We start from the raw sequence: 19,961 nt of genomic DNA on the forward strand, positions 1-19,961 counted from the left end.
TAACGGTCCTTTACCTCTCCCCTCCCAGCTTTATTGAGATGTAATTGACAAGTTAAGTGAACAATGTGATGATTTGATGTATGGATACGTTGTGCAGCGCCTTTTTGTGTGTGATGCCTCATACGTGCTTGATTCAGCTGACTTTAGTTTACCACCTGTGAGACTTGCCCACTTTTTTGGAGGAACTCAAGGGTGGAACCAAAAGGAAGAAAGGAGAACCAGCCCCAACCAGAGTAAATGCCCTTCATACACCTGAGCAATGTCATAGCTGTAAAATCCTGTGTAAATGTCACACTATATATGCTGTCATAATGAAGATTTTGACCAATGAAGTGTCAAATTGTGTGCTAACAAAGGCAGGGAAATGCTGAACAGAGAGGGCAGAACCTTTAAAATTCTTGTCCTTTCCTTCTTAATTCAAGGTTGACAGCTTCTCCGTGGTGCCAATGTCCCTGTATGATTTACCAGACTGATTTTCCAGTAGGTGTTGACCCTTCCTGGATGTATTCTAAACAGCTTGGGTGTATACGTCTGAGGCTAAAGGACATTTCAGACTCAGCTCCGTGTTTTTACTCCCCCAGCAAACACCCAAACGTGAGAAGCAAGAATGACTGATATAGACTTCATTCCATTATGGCCAAGTTGATAAGTGTCTTTTTTATATTCTAGGAGCAAAAACAGAAATCTTACACAAACTTTTGTAGCTCATTCTGGCTACAGAGTTAAGATCATTTTCCCGGGGCACCAAGTTTGCAAATACAATGGATGTGAAACGCTTGACAGCTTCTTGTATTTGTGAATTGCCCAGGAATCTTTGTGAAGACTAGCATAATAAAAGAAAGCTATCCTACTTGGAAAGAGGAAGCATGTCGAATAAATAACACACTAATTCTAAGCCTTGAGGCCTATAGCAGTATCCTATCTTTTTCCGTCATTCATGTTGGACATACATAATTAAATGCCTCATCTCTAAGTGGGTAAAACCATAAATTATTGCACAATGTGTTAAACTAAGAATCAGTACAGATTTCCTTTCGTAATTTGGACACAACCTTCAAGTGGTAAACTTTACCACTAATCTGTCAGACTGAGGGGAACAGATCAACAGATTGTTTTTAATAAACAGATGTGTGAGAGAACCTGTTACTTCAAAATATCTTTGTACTTGGAAATCATCTTCTCTTTGATAAAAAAAAATGGGCAGAAATGAGTCTGAAGATATGCCTCCTTAATATTTCTTAATAGACTTAACAGATCTTTCATCTAAATTTAAACTTCAGGGTCGTAGACACTCATGTCATTTTTTTACTGTCATCATTATTAAAATTTTAAAAAGCCTCATGAAAGGCCAAAAAATCTTTTTTGTTCTTACACATTTAGTGTCGTAAGAGAGATGGCTAAAATGACAAGTTTCCAAATAACATGAATAATGCATTTCCCCTTTATCCGAAGCAAGTGTACATTGCTCCTAAAGGATGTTTAATCCGTTCCCTCTTTTTTTGTTGTTGTTTTTTAGAAGAGAAATGGAGGACAAGGAAAGGAATGAAAGGATTTACAGCTAGAACTGTCACTTCATAAAAGATACATATTTGACTTGTGAAGTATAAAATAATTGCTGTAGTAATATTGAGTTTAGACGGGGTGGTGGATCTTAATATGAATAAAAAGCAAATTATATTTCTGTTAACATTCAAGGCTATTTCTTTGGGACAGAATTATTACACATTACTCTTTATTATGCCATGAAAATAGTGGAGCCCATGTTAAGAAATCTCATCTATGTATACGTATATAAATATTTACTCCAGGAAGCCCTAGGTCTACATTTGTAGAATAAGTTTCAAAGAATGGAGCTTTCATAAAAGTTGGATAGAGAAGTTTAAGATGGCTTTCCCTACCTTACACTTTTCCTCCACTACCTCTCACCCCTTCTATCAGAGAAAGTGCTCACGTGAGTGATCATCACCATCACTGGATGGTTGAGAGTGAAGTCTGGGGGTAGATGTGAGGAAAGCCATAGCTCCTTGAAGGTTCCAGTTTCCTTGTGTTTGCTTATAGTGCCCGGGGCAGCAAAATGGCCCTAGGGCTAAGGCTATGTCTGCCCGAAGAGTTACCTTTGCGCTGAGAAGATCCAGGGTCTGCTGGATTAGCCACGCTCTTGTTTAGGCCTCATTTCAGTTCCTTGCTGCATTTTTCTCTAGACACATCTTTCCTTGCTACCAAGGTGGTAAAACACCTTTGAGGAAAGTAAGATTGGCAGGGGAGCACAGGAGGAAGGAACGAAGGCTGTAAACCTGCATTTTGCTTTTATGCTCCGTGTGGTTCAATGGAGTTCATCCAGAGAACATTTCAGGATTTTTCAGCTAAAGCTCCAGCAATGAATAAAGGCCATGCATTTCCCCCTGCCTCTTCCTCTGTGTATCTCTTTCTCATGGGGTAGGGGTAATGGGGTAAAGGTAGTAAACATAGTAGGTGACTGGTTAAGACTTCTGGATGCTGGGTTAGATCTCTCCTTAAGTGACCTCTTGGCCTAAGATCAAGGGAGGATGCCCCCCACAACCTTCCCCCCGCCCCCAGAACAAGAATAGGTTCTTGTAAGTAGTAAGACAGAAAAGTCAAGTAAGTACAGGTTCAGAATTCCAAGTATTAGAAGTCAGTCAGCAAACAGTTTCTAAGAAGTTCCTTAATTTTCTCCTTGCGATAATAGTAAGTAATAATCAGCTATTAACCACTTTGGTTTCTTAGCCCTCTGGGTGGTGACGACTTTCTTCTTGGGCTATTCTAAGTAAGAAAATTTTCAGGATCCCCAACCCTTCTGGCTGCTACCTCATTAAAGAACAACAAAAAGGTGTCTGTCCATGTTGAAACCCCAAGAAAATAACCCATGAAGCCTACAAAATAGGTTCGTGATTCTAATTAAATTGATTCCAATTAAATTGATATAAGGAGGGCTAAAGGAAAAAGTTCTGTAATGAAGAATCACTATATGTCATGAGCTAAGGATTATGATGAACGACTTCTTTGTACCTAGCGCGTAACTTAAAAAACTACTTAATGACTTTAGGGAAAAGTTTGACCCTCAAACATGTTATAATTTAGTAACACTAGAGAACCCATGAAAAGAAAACATAATTATAGTCAGTGCTTTTGTTCAATATCACATAAAGGGGAAAGGACACTAGGAAGTCCCTTCACTCTTCCTAAGAGAAGAGTATTGCATACTAGCTAATGTAGACAAGCCAAGAAGGAATTGATGGATAACTGGCATTCTTGAACTTCAAACTTTGGGTACTTCCTTACTGCTGACAAGGAGAAAGCAGAGAACACAGCCCATCGCTGACTACAGTAGTTTTTCTAAATGTGATCAGCACAAAGAATGATGGGCTTATGGGATGGAATAGAAGAAATCTCTGCACTGGGTGATGCCATCTAATTATAGAAGTCAAATTACTTTAGAATCTTCAAAACACCCAGACAAGGATGTATATAGCATGTTCACAAGATGGCTCTTTACAAGCCATGTACTTTCATAATGAATCTAAGCCTTCACAGCAAGAATAAAAATAACCACATGCCATTCTTATAAAAGTAAATAATAATCATGAACAGGGTTGCTCAGAAACTGGACTCATATTGCTCTCATTCAAATGGAAAAATTCCCCTATTCACTGACAGATTTGCCAAACCATTCAACTGAAATCCTGGAAAACACTGCTTTCTTTCTCCTGAATTGTTAAACTACTATGCTATGCTCTAAAATCCCATAGCTAAGATTTAGCTGTGCTCAATTCACTTGTCCAAAATATATAAAGGCATTATTTTTATAAATGTCTAAGCGTGTTAATGATTTTAACCCTTCTTTTAAGTATAGTTACTTCCATAAGAGGTTTTTCACAAATCAACTAGCTTTATAAATTTTGAGTAATATTTTGAATTTTTTTTCCTCTTTTACAACTTTTGTGTCATTCTCAAATTCAAAGCTTCAAAAACATTGAAGTGTTGGGGTAAGGCTTTTAAGATATTTGTCCAAAATGGTTTTTTTTGAAAAAAACAGGTATCACTTATTGTGTCATAGGAATCCTAATCGCAGCTTCCTAACGAGACAAAGCCCCAGAATTTTACAAGAGTTGCCCAGTGGAAGTAAATCCAGGTTCAAAGAGATAAGAAGAAAGGAGTAATTTGTTATTCAGAACATATATATGTTCGGCCACAGCAATTTTGCACCCTTTGTTCTGCCTTGTACATCTCAATAAAGAAATAGATGCTGCCGTGAAAGTCATCCCCTGAAAACAGAGAAGAGAGTAAGTAAATGAGTGAGAGCTGACATAACTCCAAGTCATTTTACCAAGGAGTTGCACATCGGATGATTTCTCACAAGTTGGCAAGCTTTTCCAAAGTCTAGTTTTTATGAATATCCTTCGAACAAGTTGGGTGGAATGCAGTCTATACCCTATGAAATATCATTGATTTTTATTACCAAGTTGGAACTGTTTAGGATCACCAAATAACAGGGTTCAAAAGTAAAACAGCTGAAAAATCCAACAGTCTGGTCTAACCTGGGATGCTCTGTCTCCTCACAGCCAACGCTCCATCAGGCGGCTTTGTCTGGCTGGCGGATTTAGTGTAGGGGCTCTCATCTGCAAAGGTACAATGAAGCGTTTGGTTAATTTCCATCCAGTTTCTAATGCAGTGAAGATTTTTTAATGGACTGCAATCCTTCTGCCAGAGAGAGGTGATATGGTATGGTATGGTAGAAAGAGTCAGGAGATGGGAGTGTTAACCTTGGCTTAGCTGTGGGGCAAGTCATTTAAAATGCACTGAGCATTGGTTTTCTCCCCTATAAAAGAGGGAGAGAGATACTTTCTCATCTACCTCTTAGGACTGTCAGGATCAAGCTGTCGTGTACGTGAAGGCATAACATGGTAAGAACTAAGCAATACAGCATACAAATTATTTGCCTGTCACCTACATGCATTGATAAATAAGTATCAGTGAATATCAATAAGAGGAAGACAAAGAAGGAATAAAATGGCTCAGTGGGCACTAAGAATAATCAGGTAGAAGAACAAAGGAAATGAAACGAAATGTTATATTTCAGATGACAGGGCATTATAAGCAGATGACAGAGCATTAGTATTGCAGGAAAATAAAGACACACTAAATTAGTGGGTTCCTCTTGGAAGTGCAAAATGGCATCCAGATATATGGAGGGACATGGACATTTAGAGTAAGACCAGAGAAGCTATGCTGAGAACAGGAAAGGAATGATGGTTTGGCAAAAGAGGACGTATATTGCAATGGGCTGATCTGCCCTCTTTTAGAAAGATATAAAAATAACCTGCAGAACCATAAAGAGAACAACTGAAAAGACAGAAGGACCAAAGCTCAGCATATCTGTGACAGGCAAGAAGCTAGATGAGCAAAACACTAGGTGACAAGATCATAGAGGTGATGGATCTATGAAATTCTAAGTAAAGTGGTTTTATTTAAATATAGAAAAGGATTTAATCTGGCTTGGAATACAGGAGTAATGAACTAGGATGGCAAATGTTAGGGTTAAAAAAGAAAGGAAAAATTCTTCCTAATTTGCACGGGGCATTTGTATAAAGTAAGAGATGTCTGAGTGACAGTCTTAAACATTTTCAAGAATAAGATATGTATGGCCATAGTGGACATAATGTAAATTAATTATCTAGCATATCGAGTCAAGCTAGATGACCCAAACGGTACTTCTGGCCATACTGTAAAGTAAGTTTGTTGTGGGTGTTGTTGTAATAGGAAATCACTAGATGATTAAAAAGAACTGTATTGTACAATGCAAACTATTAAATATAACAAGGAGTTAATTCAGCAAGTAGGCTTTATCATCTGAAAACATTAATTCTCCCAACTAAGTGGTTTGTGTTTCAAAATTGGGGAACTCAGTTCCTTTCTAGGATGTACTTCTGGTTGAAATGATTCATGATTTCTTCATAAAACTAACAAGGCCTTTAGAAGCAGTGACAAAAAGCAAAGATTAACACTGTTGTAAGCTGCAATTAACTTAAAAAATGGAAATCACGCTGTTTCATGTTTATATTCCATTTGTCACACAATTCTTTATGTTCTTTCAACCACAGATATAATGTACCAACTTTCAGATACCAATATAATCAACAGCATCATTTTTGCTTATAATATAGTATCCTGGATCTTTGACTCTTCTCGATGCGGATGCAATTTTGAGTATAATCAGAAACCACAAGACAAAATGTAAACATTGCACTACAAAAGTCTCTATTTGCCCCATCATTTCCACTTGAGTATTTGAGTTTTTCTCACAGTATTGATTTAATAACCAGGCAATGTGTTTTATACAGCACCTATTAAAACAAACTTACTATATATGAAAATTTGGATTCTTTATAAAACCAACTAAAAATATATTTCCCTTTATAATCCAAATCTTTGAAACTGTGTATGTATGAGTACAGAGCGCTGAATCAAGGAGATATGGATCATAACAACTAGTTTTAGGAATAGCATCTTGGAAGCCTAAAGGCTTTCTTCCGTTTTCAGTTTGTCAAGAGTCCAGCCAATTAAAGTCTTGGGTTGAATCCAGTGTTGGATTTTCTCAAAGGGCAATAAGAGATTTACCCAGGAGACTCTGGGGTTTTTTGCACTCAATGTTCTATTTTAAGGAGCTATTTCTTTAGAAATTTACCACTTTGCACTACAAAAGTAGACAACTTTGGTGAAATTGTTTTCTCATTTATATTTGAAAACAGTTTCCTTGATTTAGAGCTGACATAGTCTAGCTATGCACATCCTAAAAGGTTGAAACCACATTACAGATGGCCACCTGGCCAGCCTCTACATATCCATTCCCCAGTCTCCCGCTCCTTCTCCCGGTATTAAGAGTGTCCTTACTGAGCATAAACAAAAGTAAACAATCATCTAGAAGCCAAAGTTGTATTGGTCAAAGTTCCAGACTGAAGTAAACTTGACATTATCTAAGAATAGCTTGCCAAAGTCAATCAAGGTGAAAGCAATAATTCCTAATGGAAAGCAAGTCAGAATCCTGGCAACGTTTATCATGAGAAGTAAGCCGAGTGCAGCAACACAGCAGTGTGGCACCATCTCACATTTGCTTTTAAGAATACATTCTAAGATATTCTAAGAACATCTGTTTATTTTAAACCTCTAGGAGGCATCACGGGCCTTTTATGAAAAGCTGCCCATTACAGAATGGACATCAACTCTTGATGTGATCTACTCAAAGTCAACTCTTGATTCAAATTTTGTTTGAAAGTAGAAGTGGAGGAAAGACACTGAATAAATCAGTGGCTGATGGCTCTAGAGCAGGTTACTAAAGGACCAGAAGGTCGGGGGCACCTTTTTAATCCTTAAGCGGAAAGTCATGGAGAGCTATGGAGTCTTCTATTGTGGTTTTCTCATGTGTTCCTTAATGGAGATTGGTTGACATAGCATCAGAATTTCATGTTATAAGGGATAATGTAGGCTAGTCTTTTCATTTTACAGTCAGGACTTAAAGTCCAGAGAGGTAAATTTATAGAAGAACACACATCTAGAGTGAGTCTGGACTGAATTTCGTTTATTTGTATTCTCATGCTCTTTCCTCCTTATGCAACTTCCTCTTGCATGAACAACAAGCTTTGATAGGTTCTTCTTTGCATGTTTCTGTATCATACAGGTAAGCGAATGAACACAACACTCCAGCCACCAGCTTGCAAAATGTAAGCTGAATTCCTATGGAGAAGGCTATGAAAATGAGCAATCAGAGTTAATTTCTTTTGTGTGTATAGAAATCTCATTTCCCCCTCCTCCATATATTTGTTGGCCTAAAATGAAGTGTATTTAAGTTGTACCATAGTATCAATCCATCCTTTTAAGTTCACTTTTTGGAAGATAAAAATTTAAAATACACGCCAGTACAATTCACTGTTCCTCAGTTAGGGTCTTAAAAGGTTCCCTGAATATAAGACCCACGTTAATACTTCTTTATTTTATCAGGGAGACACTAAACAGACTTCCAAGTTCCATTCAATTACACAGGTGAGTTAAAAAAAATAGGTCAAATAATAAGGAAAAGAATCAATCAGTAGATAATATCTCTAGAACAGTGCCTGACACATAACATGTATTCATTAGACATTTGCTGATAGATGATTGAATTATATTCCACTTTTCAACCTAGGGCATTTATTATAGATTTATTATAAATTAATTATAAATAAGCAACCTGAAGAAAGTCAAACATTTGTTATGGACCATCCTTCTTCCTACCTCTGATTTTCTTTTTCTAGGTTTATAGCCAAGTCCTTTTAATGTCACATCATCCTCCAATAGCTGTTAAGGACTGACTTAATATGTATTTAAAACATTCGTGACTCTTTATAAAAACTAATATTGAAATATATTTCCTTGGGGCACCTGGGTGGCTCAGTCGGTTAAGTGTCTGACTTCAGCTCAGGTCATGGTCTCGTGGGTTCGTGGGTGTGAGCCCTGCATCGGGCTCTGTGCTGACAGCTCGGAGCCTGGAGCCTGCTTTGGATTCTGTGTCCCCCTCTCTCTCTGTCCCTCCCCAGCTCGTGCTCGGTCTCTCTCTGTCTCTCAAAAATGAATACATGTTAAAAGAATATTTTTAAAATAAAAAATATATTTCCTTTAATTTTCATTCAGACTACAGAAAGATTTATCAAACGTCCTTTAGGATAATGCCTCTAAGCAAAAGAATTCTGATTTTCACCCAGGACTTCCAGACTTGACTTTGATGATAGATCACATAAAAAGGGATCCTTATTGAAAGTCACCATAGGGGCAAAGCAGACATTCAACTGGTGAGCTACTGTTCACTGAAGGGAATGCTGTCAGTAATCATTAAGGGCACCATAGGGTGTCAGAACTGTCAACCTTCTCTAATGACCTCTTAGCAGCTAAATAATCACTGTCATACATGATGGCCGCCCACTGTCACAGGGGCTATGTATTGGTTATAACAAGGAAGAGCATAGGTCCCCTTTAGAGTGACATCCCATGAGGCGAGGGAAAATGCCCTCCATTAAATGGAGAATCGACACTGTGACAGAGGCACAGAAAGGGCTTAGTCAAGCATATACTTACAACAGAAGTGGAACAATGGGAAGGCCATCTGTCCCCCTCATTCCCCCAAGTTTGGTCAGTCTCCCCATGTGCCAAACACAGGAGTGGCAAACACAAATCATTTGTTTTGATTACATATTCTGAGTGAAGCTGGTTTTCATAAACTTGGAAAGCAAACACAGGCGCCTTCGTTCTGCATCACAACCAAAGCCCATGCTGGGGCTGAGAAAACCACATCTTGAGGAATGGACTCAGGGCCCCTCATGTTCTCACAACCTTGAATGGTTGCTTGATCTCAAATAGCATCCATGTGTAATCAGGCTGCTTCTTGTCTCTCCATCTCCTGCCTCCCCTAGTCCCAGTGTCTGGGATTCCCAGCGGGACAGGATATGACTATGGTTTCAAGAATCTCGAGCCGTGTTCATGGCTTTGTTGAAGAAAAAAAAATTAATTTCCTTTGGCTGAGACTAATCAGCCTATGCTAAACAATGCCTAGCAACTAATTATGCACAATTGAGGTGCCAGCTAAGCCAGCAGATCTCTTAACTTCTTGATTGGGGGGGGGGAAGGCATTTTGTGCAATTAAACATTAGGACCACTTCCTAGCAGCAGGGAGATAGGCAGCTCATGCCACAATGTTCATGCACGTCATTACCAACTCCGAAGAAAACTGTTTTTCATGAATGGAACAAAATGAAATCCATTGTGAAGGGAATGGTCTACCTCTTGAATTCAATTACATCCCAGAAATTTTAGTGCCTACTGTGTGCAAACTAAGAATCAAAGTGGATAAGAGATAATAAAACTTTAAGTGGAATGGTGATTGAGGAATCCTTATTGCTTCATGGGTTTGAGACTGGAACATGTGCTTCATTAGCTGATGGGAGAAATGAGCATGGGCTTAGGGTGCTGGTGGGGAGGGGCATGGGAAGAGAAAGGGAGAGCCACTGAAATGAACTTATCCAGAGCTCTGCAAGCAGAAAAATCAAGAAATGGGCCATTTTAGTTTTCAGCTAACATGGAAGTTTTGTGTGACGTGGGACCATAATCTTTTCATTTCATCCCAGCCCAGCATGAATGTGCTATAAGTCGGCCGTTTCTCTTTTTTAGATACTAGACCTCCAGTTTCATTTGCTGCCTTGGCAGTTTGGGGCACATTCTAAAATTTAAGCAAGATGTCCGGAAGGATAGCTGTCAAAGGGTTTTGACAATGGAACTTAGTTATGTCTTATCCTTATTAAAATAATGTATAAATACAAGCACCATTCCCTGCATAATTTAAAGAAAAGCACAAAGATACAGCACAATACTCCTCTTCAATCCCAAATGGTTCCTAATCTTTGATAAAATAATATTTTTTCCCCTAGGACCAAACGAAAAATGCACTCTCAATCTTTTCTAGAGTCAGAAACTTCTTGAGTCTTACATGGGCTTCAGTTCTATTGCTTTGGTGTATGGAAGCAGTTGCTTACAACTGATCATGAGCATGAATTAATTTCATCTCCTTGCCCAATGGGATACAATAGTCCACACACTAGATTTAAACCAGAAGAAAGGAGGAATGATCTGAGCTTGATGGCAGGAGGCAGAGGCGGTGTGCTGCTCCTGGACAGTCTTCTTCCTATTAAGAGATGGTTTTCCCCTCTCCAACTGTCTTTCCCTCCTCTCTTGTGTTCTTTGTTTTGCATCTGCGTGGCATTGTTGTCTATCCTTGGCTCTGCAGGTTTCTGTATAGTTTTATAGATCAGACACAGATGTGCTTTACATTCTTAAATGGGACCAAGTCTTTGACTTTTGAACATCAAATAAAAAAATCATCCAAACAGAGAATGACTTCATTTTACAAAGAAAGGTACAGTGGTTTTGTCACAATGATAGAATGTCCTCTAAAATTATATCACAATCACATAACCATTTCGGGGATTACATATTTACAGCTAAACACCATGCCAACCATAGAGCTCAGATTGCTGCAGGCCGGTCGTATAAGACCATTTTTCTCCCTCACTGCCCCGTTAACTAACTCCTTGCTACTCAAAATGTGGTCCATAGACAAGTGGCATTGGGCATTGCCTGGGAGCTTGTCAGAAACGCAGGATCTCAGGTCCCGGCCCAGACCTATGGAATTGGATTTAACAAAATCTCCACGTGATTTGTATGTGCATTAAAGGTTGGGAAGCCCTGGTCCAGTTGATTTGACCCAACAGCAACAGCACGGGCAGTGAGGATGCATCTGTCCTATTCGTCACCTGATAGTGTCAGTGGCAGCCCACAAAGAAGCTGGCAGAATGGCTTCAATGGTATTCCCAGTTCTTAAATATGATAATTATCAAATTACCTATAGAATTATTTCCTCAAATGGAAATGAAACTGGTGCAGTGTTACGATTCTGAGTGAATTTCATCTTCTCCTGATCCACTTTAAACCCCTTTACAACCCTAAAATGGCTAGTTCATGGGGGTAACTGGATACATCTAAGGTTAGATTACCTACAGCAGTGGATGGATTAAGGTGGAGACAGGAAATAGTATGGTGTGATTACCCCCTAGCCAATAAAAGTCGACTGAAAATGTAAAGTTATGTCCTGCGTCATGGTGGGGACATGGGGGAGAGACTCTTCTGTGGTACTCTCTCCTTAAACTCTTTTTCTTCAGACACAAAGTTGCTCCCTTGACGCATGTGCACAGTTCTCTTGGAACTGGGGAGGTCTCCGGCCCAGAAACTGGCCTATGATCTTCATGGGGGGATACATAGGACCACTGCAGCCCCCGAGCATCTGGTCAACCTTGTGGAAGTGGTCTGCAATAACTGTGCCTCTTGGTGATGCCTACAGGTTGTTTCGAAGAGTAATATCTCGAGCCAGGTTAATTTGCAAATCCTCTCTGAAATTAATGAGCATGAAATTGCACATTTTCTGTCTCTGGCATTCCTCTTGCTCATGTGTCTGAATCATAAATGATAACCCCTATGCTTCTTCTTAAGTACTGTTTCTAGCAGGAACAGATGAACAAGAGTCACAGCAGTCACAGGCTGGCCTCCTCACCAAGGAATCAGTATTTCTAGAGGGATGGACACAATGCCATGAAGCCTATTTTCATTGCCATAACAGATCCCAACTAAAAACTTTAAAAAGTTAAAGTCAGTACAGCTTCTACATTTGCTATATGTAGGGAGAGTATACACTTTAATTCTTTGATTTAACCACCAGATTATGGCAGCTGATATTCTCGGTATCTTAACATTATGAAACCGTGTAGGTTCCACAGGTGCTTAGCATTAGACTAAGAATGTGGTGAAAAATATGAGTTACTTCAGGGTAATGAGCATTGGGCATCTAAAGCCACATTTGCTAATTCTTATTTAAAAAGTGCATCACTGGGGTGCCTGGGTGGCTCAGTTGGTTAAGCATCTGACTTTGGCTCAGATTATGATCTTACAGTTCAGGGGTTCGAGCCCTGCATTGGGCTTTGTGCTGACAGCTCAGAGCCTGGAGCCTGTTTCGGATTCTGTCTCTCTCTCTCTCTCTCTCTCTGCCCCTCCCCCTGCTCATTCTCTCTCTCTTTCTCAAAAATAAATAAACGTAAAAAAAAGTGCACCATTATTCAGGAAGCAGTATGTGGGTAGCAATAGGCTAGAACATATCTGAGTATTCTTGGGGGGGGGTTCATATGATTATACATAATAGAACTGGAGCTTGGTGGGAGGATCAATAGAAATAAAACATTTGGAGTAACTAAGGTTCCCCCAATTTTTGACCAAAAAATAAGATGAAATGAAGAAGTTACTTTGATTAATACAGAGAACAAACTGATGGTTGGTGGGGGTGAGGAAACGGGTGAAACAGATAAAGGGGATGAAGAGTGTCCTCATCTTGGTGAGCACTGAGAGATGGATAGGACTGCTGAATCATTACACTGTACATCTGAAATGAATATAACACCGTATGCTAGTTCTAGCTGAATAAAAAACAATTTTTAAAAAAGGAGTTACTTTGATACATATTGATCACAATTTCAACTGGAGTAACTTTTAGAGAAAAACTTTTACGAGTACATAGATTTTCCTGAGCGAACTCGTGAAACAAAATGTTAAACATGTCTCCATTGAAAAGACTGAGATTTTTTTTTTTTTAACATCCCAATAACAATGGTCACGGCGTCAAAAGTGGATCATTTAAACGGTTGTATCTCTTGATTATTTAAATCACTTAGGTTTTTTTGCCCCTTTGTCTGGGACACTTTTTGCATATCTAATATAACTCGTAGAGAAAAAGACAGAGCTTTTTGTAAAATCAGGGCTCTTCAAGAACTCTTCTTTTACGTGTTCTTACTGCAAAGCTTTCCATATTTAGAAAATTTCAGTATGAATTTTCAGTTACAAGAAACAGGTCAAAGTTTACGGAAAAAAATTAGAGGAAGGAAAATGCAATCAGGGCGACTTTATTTTAAGAGGTCTAAATCTTGGGGCGTGCCTGGTGGCTCAGTGAGTTCAGCGTTCGACCTCAGCTCAGGTCATGATCTTGCGGTTGATGAGTTCGAGCCTGGCGACGGGCTCTGTGCTGACAGCTCGGAGCCTGGAGCCTGCTTCAGATTCTGTGTCTCCCTCTCTCTCTGTCCCTCTCCCACTCCCACTCTGTCTCTCTCTCTCTAACTCTCTCTCTCAGAAATAAACATTAAAAAAAACTAAAAAAAAAAAAAAAGAGGTCTAAATCTCGTGCCAGTGAGGGAAGAAACACTGGATATCATTAGATAAAAGAAGGATTCACTTATAGCTATGGGGAGAGCATTCTGGTATAGGTTTGATTATTGAGAAAATAACCTTTAAAGCCCTCACCTGTTGCTCCAGCAATCAGTGACATTATGCAATTTTACAACTTTCCAATCTGGTTCAGTGACTTAGTATTTTTTCTTTTTCTTTTTTTCCCTTTTTCTTATTAACCAAGTATAGTGTAAGCTAAAACAAATGCCAACTGCTGGCGAACGACTTTATACAAATAAATGATCAGCTAGTCACTACTGCTGACAAATTGCTAAACGAAACCGAAAAAGGATAACCACCACCATTCAGACTTAGTTTCTAACACATAAGCTGAAAAATCTGTCTCTGTATCTAGCATCCTGGAGTAAAAGAATGGGGAAAAATAAGTAGTATAGATTTTAACCTTGAGTAACATTTTGCAGCTAGGAGCACAGACTATTTTCCCAGGGTCATTGATCTGACCAAACCACAAGGATCATATGAGCCAACCTCATTGTGTGACTCCCAACTCCCTCCTTCATGGCTCAAGTGGGTCCTCAGAAACAATACTCCAAAGGATGTTTCCAATATGCCAAGAAAAAACAAAACTTTTTCCAAGGGTCTACTGTCATTAATAATCCAAACAGTGAAAGAGGAGATGAGACTTTATGGTAACGGGGAAAGAGGATTAAACCAGAATTTTTTGGAGCGCAAAGTAAACAAGGAAAAGTGAACCTCAGGTTGAATTCCCTGGCTATATGTGAAAGATATTAGTTACATGAAGAAAAATTAGGGTTTGATTGTCATCATGTAAGATTTTTTAGATACTTCTTTCATTATACATCAATGCCGTGGGTTTCCTCTACAAGTATTCTAAATACTTTCTTACAGACCTTTACTTCTGACTTTGTGCTCCCTCTCTTTCTCTCTTGTTTATTTATTTTTGAGAAAGAGACAGAGTGCGAGCAAGGGGAGGGACAAAGAAAGAGGGAGACAAAGAATGTCTCCCTGAAATGAGAGTCCATCAGGGGGCTCAAACCCATAAACAGTGAAATCATGACCTCAGCCGAAGTCAGAGGCTTAACTGACTGAGCCCCCCAGGCGCCCCAGACTTTGTGCTCTCTTTAATAAGTAGTTCAAACTACTTGGGTCAACCATAAGACATTTTATTTACTATCTTTTTAAATGTTTATTTATTTTGAGAGAGAGATAATGGGAGGGGCAGAGAGAGAGAGAGAGAGAGAGAGAGAGGAAGAGAGAGAATAGCAGACTCCACGCTGTCAGAGCAGAGACTTACATAGGATTTAATCTCACAAACCATGAGATCATGACCTGAGCCAAAATCAAGAGTCGAACACTCAACCAACTGAGCCACCCAGGCGCCCAACCATAAGACATTTTAAGATGTAAATAATACTGACCATACTATAAACAATTATAGCTAATACTTACTGAACACTCATGGTATGACAGTATGAATCTAAGTCCTTTATGTGTATAATCTTATCCTCACAACTCAATAACACTTAGAATAGCAAAAAAAAAAAAAAAAAAAAAAAAAAGAGAGAGAGAGAGAGAGAGAGAGAGATAAATTCATTTTACAAAAGGAGTTCTGGTTTTAAGGAAGAATGTGCCATTGCTCATCCTAAATAGTATTCCATGGTGAATTTAATGCAACTACTATGATCTTAAAATTGAGAGTGGGGCACCTGGGTGGCTCAGTTGGTTAAACGTCCAACTTCACCTCAGGTCATGATTTTGAGGTTCATGGGTTCGAGCCCTGTGTCCAGCTCTGTGCTGACAGCTCAGAGCCTGGAGCCTGCTTCAGATTCTGTGTCTCCTCTCTCTCTGCTCCTTCCCTCTTGTGATCTATCTCTCCCTCTCTGTCTCTCTCTCTCAAAAATAAATAAACATTAAAAAAATTTTTTTAAATATCAAAAGCAGTGTGGGTATACTACATGCCTAGCATTGTTCTTAATACCTTAAGACATAATCAATGTTCACAACAATATAATTGTTCAGGCACAATTATACTACTTGACATATGAGGAGATAGAGGCTTATAGAAATGAAATAAGATGCCTAAATGCTCCCCGGAAACCAAGTGCAGAAATGAAGCTTTAACTTACACATCTTTATAGAGTCGGCTGTTCACCACAATGATGTGTTATTTACCAAAATTTGATTCACATCCATTTTTATAATTTCTCTGTGTGTGTGTACGAAAAAGAGGCACATTTTCAGAGAGCAGTCACGTCTGGGTGTGTTCTCGCTGACTACACATATTGATAGAGGACAGGGACTTGGGCTGCATTTGATTTCCTGGAATTTGAATTTAGAAAAGAAAATATCATCTCCCAGTTTTCAGATCTCACTTCCTTGTCATGAATTCTTAGCTTAATTTACGATATAAGATTCAAGGTTTTTTTTTTGTTTTCTGGCACACAAACAAATCACTTGAAAGAATGCCTTTTAGCCAAGAGCTCCAAGTATTTTAGGAGATGAAATCTGGCTGAATTTATCTCTCTAACTCTTCCTCTATGCCAACCATTCTCTACTGATAGAGCATTTATGAACTAGTTCCTACAAGTGGTTTATCATCTTACAATGAATAAATTGTGGGACGCTCTCTTTTCTCCTCTAGTATTCCAGACACCATGTTCATAGCCTGCTGCTTACAATATTTTAAGCATTTCTTTAGTGTTCATGCAGCTGGAGGGGGAAAATAAATCTTGGACCAGGCCACCCCCAGCAAGACGACGAAGAAAATGGTGGTATGCCTCATGCGGTTGGCAAAGGAGATCATTGAAGTCTGTCTTTCCTCCTCCTCTGGCTCCCCCAGCCCATCTCTGCAAAGATCCGGGCTCCAGAGTAGGGAGTTTACAGACTCAGGAGTGGTTCTGTGCAGCGGAGTAACAGGACAGACTGGTGCAGACTCTTTGCTGCCCCTAATAATTTCACAGGGAGCCTATGAAGCCCGGTGACTAACACCTAATTAGCCATTCTTTCCCAGACTGCCATCTCTTCTGGCCTTGGCTCCTTTCAGGGCCTATTCTCTGAACTCGCTTTCTTTAATGGCTTATAGTTTTGAACATTCCCAGGTGTCAGCTCAATTCGTAAGTGCGGGCTAGTGTCGCTACATGCCATTTTAGAGCCAACACCTTTCTGCCCATTAGGTGAAGGGTGAGAATCACATTTGGATGCTTTGGGAACAATATACTTCATACGTATGCCTCGAGTTGCCACATGTTTTGCTTTATTAATTCATCGCCAGGTCAAAGCAACAGCAGATGACTGCTTATCAAACAGATGACATGTGTTTTTCATGCATGATTAAAGCAGGATTTATCATGGCTGTCAGAATCCAGGGAGTCTGTGAGGTTTGTTATTTAAAGCCCTACTTTGGATACTCTCTGGTTTTACAGTGAGAGGCAGTGATTATACAGATGAAACCTTGCAAGGGTGTTGGACCGGAAACAATTTTTGGATGCAAAACATTAAACCCATTTTAATGCACCAGAGTTTTACTGCACTGCAACTTTCATGGTTTGGACGGCTTTGCTAGTTACTGCGTGACCAGGGACAAGTTACTTATTCTCTTGGAGCGCCAGTCTCCTCACCTCTACAGTGGAAATAGTACTGTACCTACCTCTTAGGATTGCTGTGAGGATTGAATAAACAGTGTAAATAAAGCACCAGGACTGATCTGAGTTCCAAAGGTGATGGTTCCCCATCCCTCTACCTGGTGAGTGAGGAAGCTGAATGAGACACAAGAGCCAGCAGCAACAAAAGAGCCCCCAGCAACAAATCTATGTTTTCATGAGAGCCCTTATCATACCACCTTGTAATCGTCGACCTGCTTTTCACCACCACATGAACTCCTTTGACTGGGGATTTACTTTGACAGTCATAGACACTGGTTTCCCCATTTTTACAGATGAGAAAATTAAATCTCCGGGAAGCTAAAAATCTGTCTCAGCCTAAACAGCTAATAAGTGCCACGAATCGAACCCAGGTGCCTGACATCAAAGACCATTCTTTCCCTAGTATTGCTGCACTGCCTCAATAGAGTTTAAACAACCTGTAGTGGAGACAGAAGTGTGTTATCTGACTAACGTAAACCAATATGACCATTGTCCAACCTGTCCTTCCGTTTTCTATCTTAATGAAGAGGCAGATAGTTGGCACATCATTTTTTTCAAAGCTCTGGGCTACCGTTTGCTGAGTTTTCAGTGGGAGAAATTCACTGACATTCATTAAACAGTCTATTCTGATTCAATTTGTCAGTGGCAAAATAAAAATTAAAACCCAGGTACCTAGATTTAATAGTCCAAAGATGATCAAATTATCTTCATCTGCTTCTGAGACAAATTATTCAGACGTACAATTTCCTCACGAATTACTTGCTTGTCTAACTCTCCTTGGGTTTTGTCTACTTCATCAATTTCATTATTTTTTCCCATAAATCTTGCCTGAACAAAGATTCAGCTTTTGTAGTTAATGAGGACAAACATGGAAAATGCAATTCAACTACACCAAATGTGAATGTTTAATTTTGAACCGATTTTGTAGCATTAGACTCGGTAGGACCCTTCCAATTTTCCAATTAACAAGTTACTGACATGTACAAACATCCAGAATAAAAGAAACCTTTTCTTCCATCATTGTTGTCAGTTTCATTACTGAATTGGGGTCTGCTTTGGGACACTTCAATCATGAAAGAAATCATGGAAAATTACATTGGGTTTTATTAGCAATAACACCTTAGAGGAGGTTCATCTATGATAACTAAAACTTTCTCTGACTCACTCTCATCTATCATGTAATTTGCCTTAAGGTATTTTAAAATCACACTGTCAAAGCTTGAGAAGGGCACTTCGAAGCACTTAACTCGGAGCCACAGTATATTTTGAAACAGATTTTTATGAAATCCAATGTTAAGAAGCAAACTGCTAAGTATTTTCCAATATAAACATTGTTTCAATTTTCCAGATCAGTGTATATCAATGCCATATGAGGCAATCAGGAAGGTCTGTATCTATATCTGTATAACTATATATCTGTATCCGTATATCTACATACACACATACATAAATACACACAAATACATGCATATGCATTTGATAGATGTAGGTATCCATACGTATGTATCTATTTATGAGTACTGGTAGGAAAAATTATGCATATGAACAGGAGATCTAAAAGGATCTTTCAACCCCCAAGTATCCCTTCTCTCCTATTCTACAGGGAAAATACAATGGGCAGAAGTTGGAGGCCATCACCTTTATCCCAGTGACTTCTTCTTGAGCCCTAGAGTAAAATGAGCAAGAGCTTAGAGCTAATGGCAAGAATCAAAATGGTACAGAGCTCCTATAATATTCCAGAGACGTCACCTTTTAGAAAATACATGCAAACCTGTGCTTTAATTTATATAAATTCATAGACTTCGGAATTCTATGTTTGGGGTTGCCACATTATATCAAGAGATGCTTTCAGAGAAATTGCAATTTAGCTTGGAGACAGTCTATAAATACGTAGTGCAGATGCACAGCGTATAGAAGAACAGCAGCTATGTGAGAAGTCCGTTTATCTCAGGGGTCTAGAGTGAATATTCACAGCATAGCAGATATCATAGAGGTGGGCATGATTACCATTTGACGCTTACTGTCTACACATATACTGCATAAAGGTTATGCATGCGAGTGTAGATCCATTGAACAATCTGGGTACTGATTTTAAGTATAGTCTGGCTTTGTGTTTCTTCACTGTATACATGCAGCTTTTACTGGCTTCTATTTTGCTTAAGACAAGTTTAACAAAACATTTGCTATTTATTGTGACGGAGTAAACAACACGGAATGGCTATGTTGGGTACAATAAAGCTCAGATATTTGCTTCTTTGACAATTAGGGATGTATTGCTTGCAATAAGTTCAAGTGTTTGTGTGTTATCTGAAAAACGTCACATTTATGTAAACAGAGATCATAAAACTGAAATATGAAAGCACCGCTCACACTCTGCTCCCATCAGTATCTTCCCTCCAGGAAACGAATTCAAGGGATACTTTTTAAATTGCAATTATGGGAGATTTTAGCTAAAAATCCATTAGGTCACACAATTCT

At 39.1% G+C, this 19,961-nt stretch overlaps 1 protein-coding gene across 9 annotated transcripts in view; it reads right to left on the reverse strand.

The window, feature by feature from the left end:
- GRIP1 (glutamate receptor interacting protein 1) overlaps positions 1 to 19,961 on the reverse strand; it is a 670,689-nt gene that overhangs the window by 180,133 nt on the left and 470,595 nt on the right. For 8 of the 9 annotated variants that reach the window (XM_027071305.2, XM_027071306.2, XM_053226465.1 and 5 more), the window contains exon 2: positions 4,557 to 4,637. The exons of the other annotated variant lie outside the window; for it this stretch is intronic. In XM_027071305.2, coding sequence (XP_026927106.1) covers positions 4,557 to 4,637 — 81 coding nt within the window. The remainder of the gene's footprint in view (positions 1 to 4,556; positions 4,638 to 19,961) is intronic. 9 annotated transcript variants of the gene reach the window in all.

The sequence above is a fragment of the Acinonyx jubatus genome, chromosome B4, assembly GCF_027475565.1.
Source record: "Acinonyx jubatus isolate Ajub_Pintada_27869175 chromosome B4, VMU_Ajub_asm_v1.0, whole genome shotgun sequence".
In the NCBI taxonomy this organism is placed as follows: Eukaryota; Metazoa; Chordata; class Mammalia; order Carnivora; family Felidae; genus Acinonyx; species Acinonyx jubatus.